Source organism: Nymphaea colorata, chromosome 12 (assembly GCF_008831285.2).
Source record: "Nymphaea colorata isolate Beijing-Zhang1983 chromosome 12, ASM883128v2, whole genome shotgun sequence".
Classification (NCBI taxonomy): domain Eukaryota; kingdom Viridiplantae; phylum Streptophyta; class Magnoliopsida; order Nymphaeales; family Nymphaeaceae; genus Nymphaea; species Nymphaea colorata.
The window spans coordinates 6722417-6732081 of NC_045149.1; the positions used below are offsets into that span (position 1 = coordinate 6722417).

The window sequence follows — 9665 nt, forward strand, 5'->3', positions numbered from 1 at the left end:
TTGGACTTGGACATCTAAATCACTAACTTGATTTAAAATACACGACACCCATTTTGCACGTTATTCAGTTTTGCCTGAGGGAAAAATCAAACATCCCCAAGAGACTTATCTTCTTCATCTATTTGTAGGAAAAATGTATTATAAAAATTTATGACCTAACTCAGCTAAGTTACCAAGTCACAGGTTTGCCTGCCATGACTTGTACTCAATTTTGGCTTGACCTTGGCCAAGCTGAGTTGGTGAGTTTAAATCTTGTCAAGCCGAGCTCAAGTTATAAGGCTTTCAAGTTTGAGCTGGGGATGCTATGACTTAAGCCAGGAGCAGTCCCAGCTATGGCTTGTGTGCTGCCCTACAGATATGTTTAGCATGTTTTTTAAGTCGTATTAATATAGTCGTCCAGTATACCTTTTAAGAGTCCATATGAAGGCAAAAAAAGAATGAAAGGCGTGAAAAAATGAAGATACAAGGTTCCAAATCCAATGCAACCTAATGAACATGGTCATTCAAAGGTTACATTTAACTTTTCTTTCAGAGGCTAGGATATATTTAAATGAAGTGTATGACCAGTTGTGACCATGTACAATTGCATGTTCAAGTACTTTATATGTCATGGCTGGAGTTGGTATGGAATGTAACACTGCAATGGGGTCATTGGTTCATTGCTCCTATGTCTTGGTCTGCAAGCTTGGAACTATCATGTTTTTTTGTTTTAATTAATTGTATCTTAACCTAAATTTTGCTGGCATATTTTTTCCTTCAGATTCTTTATTTATTATTTCCACACAATGTCACAAGTCCCGTGATGTTTACCAGAAAATCGAATAAAACGAAAAAAGGGGAAAAAAACATGAGATTTTGAAAATCTTGCCAAAAATGAAAATCTTGTGAATTTATTACGATTTTTCTTGAGATTTTAATATTTTTATTTTTCAAAATTTTAAGGTTTTTTTATGATTTTTATTGTTTTTAAACTTTTGAAAATTATCGAGATTTTCGCTAGATTTACCTGAGAAGAACAACTTTGTCAAAAAAAAGTACCCGAGATAAACCTCGCCAAGATTTTTCTGAGAATAATATTTGTAACAATGGTTCCACATACCATTGAGAGGTAATCAACATTGATAAATAAATTATTGCATTTACTTTTACTAGTGACATGAATAACGAGTTACCACTTGTTTGGTGCCAAATTTATGACATCACTTGTTAATGCTAGCTTTTTCTTTTTGTTTTAAGGCTGCCCCATGCATGTATACCATTAATGGTTCTTGCTTGGCTTGGTTCACCTCGAGTATGTACGTAGGACTCTTATGCGTAGAGTCTAGGCTTGCTTCCATATTTTCTCAGGTTAAGAACGTCGGACTACTTTCCTTGTATTCTTACGTGTACCATGTTTCCACATGACAAATAGGTGCTGTTGGCCAAGCGAATGGAAGATGTCCTTGATCAAGCATTTGAAGGTGGGTATCCATGGAGACACCATTCAAAATTGTGAACACTGGCAGCAGTTGCAGCGGCTTTCTTGATTGTAAATATATGGGCACCTAAGGCAACATATGATAATTAGAAATATTGAAGAAAAAGATGTTGGTGACACAACTTAAAACTTTTAAAGGTTGTTGTATTGTCACGTACATCTGGATGGTGCACTACTAGTGTTCGTCTAATGGTAGGAAAAAAAAATTGCTCTTTTATATCCATGCGCCAAGTGATTTGCAGCAGCCAGTGATTCTGTCCTTCAGAAAAGTGATTCTACGTTCTTGCTTTCATACTCACTTCAGCGCTGCAAATTCGAATATCACCAACAATCTGCCGCACTGCACTTAAGGTGATTTTTTTGATCTTGATCTACTGTATTTTATTTGAAAGGCTGTTGGCCTCTTCATAACTGAGCTGATGCATATTCTTATAGAGGAATTTGTACATAGAAAGCAAGTATTTTTGCATTATCAGACGATTGTATGTAAGATGAGACTCAAGTCATGCAGTTCCTTTTTCAATTTTTTTTTTCTTGTGTATAATCTGGCCATGCAAAACGATGTACAACTCTCAGAAACAAGGAAGCTTGAGTTCACATGGTAAAGCTACTCTATAAAATGCAATGAGTCTGACTATTTGGTGTGGATCTGAATCATTTGATTTAACACTCAAGGGGGCATTTGGTAACAAGGACTGTGTATTCTTTGGAATGCAGAGTTTCATGATTGTGTCCCAAAGATGAGGTCAGGTTCATGCATGCTAAACCAACACAACATTCTTATTACCAAACACCTTCTAATGAAGCTCATTCAAACAAAGATGTGGATGTGTACGTGGCCGTAGCATGCTAAGTTCTAATAACCACTAGTTTAGACATTGAAAGTACCACTTATGACAAGGACTTGTTCCGTTGCTTGGATAACAAGTTTGAGAAACTGAGATGTCGGCGCTATATAATGCCTATTTAAATACAACTAAAAAAATTCCTGAACACGTGCCAGATTTTTGCACCAGGTTATTTAATTTTGCAATTTTCAGATAAACGAAAATGATCTTATGCCGTTGATAACACCTCATTGTTAGGTCTCTTGAGGTCTCTTTTTTCTGGTCTGAGTACACAAGAAACACCCAAATTTACCCGTAATGTATGAATCTATTCCACCATTTAGCTTGGTGATGTCCACTAGCTGCCGTTGCTAAATGGACAGCACCTCCGCATGCTCAGATGCGGCTTTTAGCGAAATGGCTATTTTATAATGCAACTAATAGAGGCACTTAACAAAAACGAGATACATTCTGACATTTGTAGATACGCACCAGAAAGATAACAAAGCTCTCAGTAAGAGAGGCAACTGATGTCAATATCAGTGGACTTAACAGTCAAGCGCGCCACTAATAACGGAGAAGAAGATGAGAACCCAACCTACCATAAACAAAGCAAACTTGGCCGGCCCTTTTCCTCGTTCGGAACCTCATCTATATATTTGCTCTACATAAAACATGTCCCTCATCCCTTCTCTCTCCTATTCTCTCATGCCTATGCTGCTACCTTTAGTTTCGCAGCCTCCAACCTAGCACTCACAGCTTCCCAGGAAACAAGGTTCTCCATGAAGATTGAGACATAGTCCGGTCGTCGATTCTGCAGACACAAATGCCAAAAATAGCTAAGTGTCTCATGCTTTTTGAATTGATAAGGAGCTAAGCTAAGTAATTAACTGAACTTACCTGATAGTCGAGGTAGTAAGCATGCTGAAAAGAACAAAAAAATAAACAGAAAATGATCATCATGGAAGTCATCAACCATAATATTCATCAGAAATTACTGGCAAGGGACAAGGAAGAGTGTCAAAGGTGTGGATCTCTTACCTCCCAGACGTCAATGGTCAGCAAGGGCTGCAACCAATTTTGATAGTTTCCATGAGACAAGGATAAACAAAAAGAAAACGCATAAACAAGAAAAATAACACGGGATCATGCTTCTGTCTTATGATCTATGGATTCTTGACAACTTGGATCTTAAAAAGCCAGCACAGGATGGGCCCCTGCTCTGTGTAGAGCAAGAAACCAAGGGCTTCATCATTCCTCCATCAGAAGAAGCAGTTGATAAGCATATATGCATTCGCACAAAAAATGGAAAACAGTAGCAACATACCGTGGTATTATCCCAAACAAGTGGATTCACTGCGTTTGGGGTCTTTGCAATCCCTAGCTTGGGAACTTCAAGTTTGTCACCGTTGTCTGGAACACAAAATAAAACACATTCAGCTATCTTATGTGTAGTCCTCTTCATAATCTAGTTGAGAGATCAGACAACAAGTACACGATATGCTTACAAGTAAGCCATGCCCAGCCAGACCCAAACTGGGTTGCTGCAGCTGCTTTAATTTCTTTTAGAAATGCCTCGTACGAGCCAAAATCTCGCTTGATTAATTCTAAAAGGGTCCCAGATGGCATTCCTCCACCTCCAGGCTTCATGCACTCCCAGAAGAAATCATGGTTCCATACCTGCATACCAAAAAAAAAAGAAAGAAAAGATCCAACTTACTGTGACGCTCCAGCTGATGTTCACTACTGCCACATGATACTTGCAATAATAATATTAAACAAAAAGAATGCATGAAAGCAGGAGAATTTAATGCAAAGTAAAGCTAAAAATGTTTAATTGAAGAATTTTCACAAAAAGACTGCATGTTCGCTCAAAGTAAGCATGATTGCTCTTAGGCACTTAACCTTGACTCTTGATGGTCTCACAGTTTCTTAACAACAGCCGTCTGAGATCTATCTAAAAGACGTATAATTGTATAAGTGATCCTTTCAAATTGACAATATGTTTGCTACTTCATTTCAACAGAACAAAAGACACAACAACGGACTGCCATTACTGATCTGCAATATCAGCTATAAATATTACCCTCCTCCAGGTTGCTACTTGGCAACTCAAATGCTTCTCAGCAACAGAAATAGTATAGCAAAATTTTCTGTAAATTCTTGGTATACAAAGCAAAAAATACTTACTATTTCATGCTTAGTAAGTTCTATACGACCCTCTCATAGGTCACATATAGAGTTACCTATGAACGCTTAGGATGCTGCTTTTGTCTTACCTGGACACGACTAATGTACTCTGAACTAATCAGGATTTGTCATCCCTTGTCGTTTCTAACAAGTTTGAGTGGGATAAAGAAGTGTAACAATCCTTATCTAAGACATCAGTAATGATGCATGCACTAATACCGTGTGTGGCATATGTAATTTTTTTATCAATAAACATCCATAAAGTATACATCTCCTAACAAATCGTTTAACATCTATTGACATAATTGAAGCAGCTTATGAGATTGTAATGTAGGAGAGAAGAAAAAGGATATAGGATAAAAGTGAATTAAAGACGATTACCTGAGCAGCATTATTAAATGGAGGAAGAGGGTCTCCTTTGTTGTATGTGATAACAATGATTTCTTCTAGCGACTTTCCGTCCAGCTCAGTTCCCTGAATTTGTTTGTTTAGGTTATCGACATATGCTCTGTGGTGCTTCCCCCAATGAAACTCAAATGTGTTGCGACTCATATGTGGTTCCAACGCATCCTATTAGACAAAAGAGAAAACAGGGACTTTTGAATAACGAAATCTTTCATGGCCGCTTATACTTTGTTTGTACAACAAGAATAATTTGCAAAAAAACATTAAAAAATTGAGATGTGTTGCGCACTAGTGGATATGGAGGAGGCTTCAGCTCAAATTGAGCAGTAATAGGAGCACATCTCTTCCTTAAACGAGTCCCCTGTAAAATGACAGGTGAAATCAGTCAATGACAAATTGCATTCTTTTTAATGAAGTTATTAAAGGATATGATTGCAGCTTCCTAATAGTTAACATCATCCACATGGATTGCATTGTTACTATATCAAACAATACGACCAAAAGTTGGTTTATTAAAATTTCTCGCTGTAGAGTAGATGCTATCAAGTTGGGAATTGGGATATATTTCTAACTATAAACGACTAAAACTGGCGAATTCCATGCGGCCATGGCCCATGGGTATATCATCTCTGAAAACAAGGATTTGCCGCACTTCTACCAAGGTAAAACAGGATAAACCCTAATAAAGGAAAATTAGCACGTCAAAATCTACCAGAAGGACTAACTTTCATAAGGCATAAAACTCTAAATACCTAACACCGGTGCCATAACAATGCGATGGATGGCTAATAATTCTTATTCATGCACTCGCACCAAGAGGAAAAAAAAAAGTTCATCAAGGTAGGAAGAAATTGCTCTACAATATGAGAAATACATCAAAATATTTATCCCGAAATTAACAAACATACCAACCTCTTCCAAGTTATAAACACGAAAAGGGGTCTAACTTACAGCAGAAGAGGACCCAACGAGACACAGTTACACAATGCCGACCGAAAAAGAGGGAAAACAGACCTTCGGTGCACTCGATTTCAGTTGGAATGCGAATGGCGACTTCTTCAATCCTATAGCAAAATCACCAACGAAACAAGCACAGTGGTAAGCATAGAATCACCATCGGAGAAACCAGAGTGAAAAAAACCCAAACAATTGGACGTTGGTAGTCGATATACCTGAGCAAGAGAGGGGCAGCATCTGAGATGGAAGGGCTGATAGTGTCGCCGACTCCATTCTCGATAGTCCTTGCTCTGTCGCTTGGTGGTGGTCGGACGATGCCGCTACGTTCGCACGCCACACGCAGAGCTTGGGATAAGGGGGCAGAGATCGAGAGCTCGAGGCCGAGAGAGATAGAGCGAGAGCAAGCTATCGTGTATTGCACGGCTTAGATTTATTGCAATTTGTACTCGAATGTGGACAAAAACAAAAGAGAGCAACGAGTCGGTAACATATCTGCCGAGAAAATGGGGTTCCATCATTTTGGTAGATAAATGACGAGATTCATGGAACATTACATTTACTGTGGGAACAGAATCATAATTTCACAACTCAAATTCACATTGTAAATAGATTTTTAAAAACTTAAGCATATGACGTTTTTCTGAAAATTCTAACCACCAGGATGCGCTTTTGTCACTCTAAACTTGTAAAACTGATCTTCTGCTGACTACCAACAAATACAACTTTGAGACTTTTGCTGGTCAGAAAAGAAAAAGTTTAAGATTTCTTTTATCTGGCCGCCTCTTTCCTATGTAGTTCGAAGATTAAATATAATATTTTCATACTTTTCGTATATTTTCTATTCAAGTCTTTATAAATCCTATTACCTGCTGAAATAACGCATCAATCCCACACCAGGACAAGATCATTACATCACATCAAAAGATATATGAGATCCTAAAACAGACCCACCAAAAAGAACACAGAAAGAAGACAAACGTCTTCGTCAACACCTACCGGGAACCGACCCAACAGACTGACCGCTAGTGCCATGAGGTTGAAGTCTAGCACAAGTTTGATTTTGTATTTTGCACAAATCATCAACCTGTGTAATGGCTTAGTATAATGGTTAGTTTCTAATTCATAGTCACAAAAAACATATCTTTTTCACTAATTAAGTCAGCCATTTAAAACTAAAAAAACTCTGCTTCTTTTAGACGGTAAAACGAAAAATTACAAAAAATGCATTTAAAACATGTTTTTTTTTCATTTTTTCACGTTTTTAAATGCCAAATTGCTTGTTTAGATTGTGAATTTACTTATTTGTTATGTTTTGTGTTATTATTTTTTCACCGTTTTTATTTTCTCTTCATTTCTAATTCATTTATTTTTTTAAAGTTTACCGTATTTTTCTCATCATTTAACATGCGAGAAAGTTTTTTGTTACAAGGGTTTCTACTAACCCAACTTCAATCAATGAAGAGATCATTAATGACCCTGTCCTTCTAGATTTTCACTATGAGGTCGGACAATCTTATTTAAATGCTCAACAGGTTAGCACATAGTTGGACAAAAGGCATGTTGTCAGTTTAATTCTGGTGTGTATTACTCCCCTACATTGCAAATGTTAAGGAGTATGACACTTCAGTTGACTTGTATACCATGGCCGCATAGATCCAAAAGCAACTTTAAACCTAGGAGTGCAAGGGAGCTTCGATCAAAAGCTAGTTATGTGTACAACCTATGCACAATGCCCATTATGCATATGTTCATGTTATACACAATTCAAAGGTGCATAGGTTCATGTGCATGACATGTACCCTTAAGGTAGGCCAAAAGCCCAATGAAAGTGGGTCAATGATACTAATACATAGGACTGTGCATGGTGCACACCCTTACCTGTAACCCTATCTTGGCCCTTCCTCGAGCAGCTTTGGCTCACTAGAACTACCTAGATTCATGATATAAGATATAAGTAATCTTTGCCTCTAACTAAAATTGAATGTCAATACCTAGTTGAACTTGCCTATTGTCGGCTCTTGCGAGTTGAGCAAAACAAGATCAAGTTTTGTAAGTTGCTTTATTTATATGACGAGTATACGTCAAATGCAGACCTTACTACCAATATGCATATTTATTTTAATGTTCATGCATTATGTCATACTCATCTAATGAGTGGTAGGAGATAACAAATGAGATATGAGATAATATGTATAAAATAAAAAAGAAAAGGTTGAAAATAATGATAATGTTAAATGGAGGTATAAGATAATGTGTATGAGATAACAAAAAAGAAGTATGAGATATATAAGATAACAAAAAAGGTATGAGATAATGTTAAACAGATATACAAGATAATATGTATGAGATAACAAAAGAAGTATGAAATAATAGCAAATGTATGAGATAACACTAAATAAAGGTATGAGATAACGACAAATGAAATAACAAATGAGACATAAGATAATGACAAATGTATAAAATAATACTACGATTGGGACAAGAAAAAATGATGATACTTTTTTGCTGCTCAGGTGGGTATATTTGGTCATGACGGTCTGCATAAACGAAGAGACGAGTTTTACCATTATCAAAACCCAAAATCTGTTTTTTTTTTTGCAGTTTTCTTTTGTGTTCCTACAAAAAGTTTCTTTTGTATTAATAGTAAGTATTTTTTTTTTCATTATTAAAAGGACACATGAAAAATTCATGTCTGGTAGCAAAACCCCCCATCTCCATTGTCAGCTCCGCTGGCCATCGTCCGCCAAGCTGCCTTTGCCATCGACGGTGACCCCTTTCCACAAGAGCAGTTTTATAACTCAAACTCCTACTTCATTCTCTCAGTACAATCTTCATGAATCTTTTACGTAAGTTATTCCAACGAGACACTACAAAGGAGCAGAACCAACGCCTGCACAATTTGGAAACGTTATGAAGTATAATGGTATACTGCTGATACACAATTTTGTGTTGGCAATAGCCTAAGTTTCTAGAAATCAAAATTCCACTAACCAATCCAGCCAGAAAAATGATTTAACAATCAGGTGAATCAAATCTAAATCAAAATAGTTTGTGAAATAGAAACTAAAAGTATGTATATATATATATATATAAGTATATATATATATATATAAGTATATATATATATATATACTCATGTAAAAGAGAGCGGAAAAGTAAAGTGAAAACTATAAAAGATGCCATGACAACTACAAGAAGGCGCCACAAGCTCACTGGAATTGGATCAGAATTTGGTCTGATTCAATTTGAATCTGCCGCTGATGCTCACTGACTTTAACAACACCAGTTGAAAACAAGAAGACAACAAATAAGTGAACAAAGGGCTGGCATTCTTTCGGGTGAGTGAAAGTTGATCGCATTGCCCGAGTGAAAGCCAAAGCCTCCTCTTTCTCTCTTCCTCCTAAGGTCAAGTGGCTTAATTGCACATCATATAGAAACCCAACTACCTCATTAACTTTCAGATCTTAATTTCTTATTCACAATACAAAACTAAAGTGGATGAAGGAACATTGATGGCTGTCTGGAATGACAGTCCACACCACACATGAAGGCACACTTCAACGAAAGAGAATTCAACTCTACTACAACATAGTTGATGAATTACTGTGTATCATGTAAAAATTACTTTTCCGGATTTAAAGTAGAAACTATCATTCAAGTTTAAAAACAGAAGATAAATGATCAATTAAATTGATTAGGCAACTTCTAATCCGTCTACATATGTAGTTTTCATATTTTCTCAGTTGACATACCGTATAAGCCTTATATATATAAATTCCAAACTCAAGGCTGGAGTTCCTAACTAGGAA

General features: G+C 36.7%; 2 protein-coding genes across 2 annotated transcripts in view; one reads left to right on the forward strand and one right to left on the reverse strand.

Moving 5' to 3' along the window:
* Window positions 1-1694, forward strand: part of LOC116266399 (lon protease homolog 2, peroxisomal) — an 18852-nt gene extending 17158 nt beyond the window's left edge. Inside the window, exon 17 of the mRNA XM_031647605.2 lies at window positions 1412-1694. Within this exon, the coding sequence (XP_031503465.1) occupies window positions 1412-1495 (84 nt within the window). The 3' untranslated portion in view covers window positions 1496-1694. The remainder of the gene's footprint in view (window positions 1-1411) is intronic.
* A 1060-nt stretch (window positions 1695-2754) lies between these two features.
* On the reverse strand, window positions 2755-6266 carry LOC116265130 (superoxide dismutase [Fe], chloroplastic-like). The gene is made up of 9 exons (XM_031645644.2): window positions 6072-6266; window positions 5914-5963; window positions 5189-5260; window positions 4876-5064; window positions 3813-3984; window positions 3632-3717; window positions 3346-3372; window positions 3205-3228; window positions 2755-3118 (listed from the first exon to the last, which is right to left on the reverse strand). Exons 1-9 carry the CDS (start codon window positions 6127-6129, stop codon window positions 3017-3019), a joined length of 780 nt encoding a protein of 259 aa, XP_031501504.1. The 5' UTR covers window positions 6130-6266; the 3' UTR covers window positions 2755-3016.
* Window positions 6267-9665: the final 3399 nt, after the last annotated feature.

What these genes read in the sequence shown, in the direction of transcription:
- LOC116265130 (XM_031645644.2), bottom strand. Translation starts at nt 6,129, where the DNA reads ATGGAGTCGGCGACACTATCAGCCCTTCCATCTCAGATGCTGCCCCTC. An exon ending in AGCCTCCTCCATATCCACTA is followed by an intron (nt 5,065 to 5,188) that starts GTGCGCAACACA and finishes TTTGTCTAATAG; the next exon opens with GATGCGTTGGAACCACATAT. An exon ending in TGACCATTGACGTCTGGGAG is followed by an intron (nt 3,229 to 3,345) that starts GTAAGAGATCCA and finishes TGTTCTTTTCAG; the next exon opens with CATGCTTACTACCTCGACTA.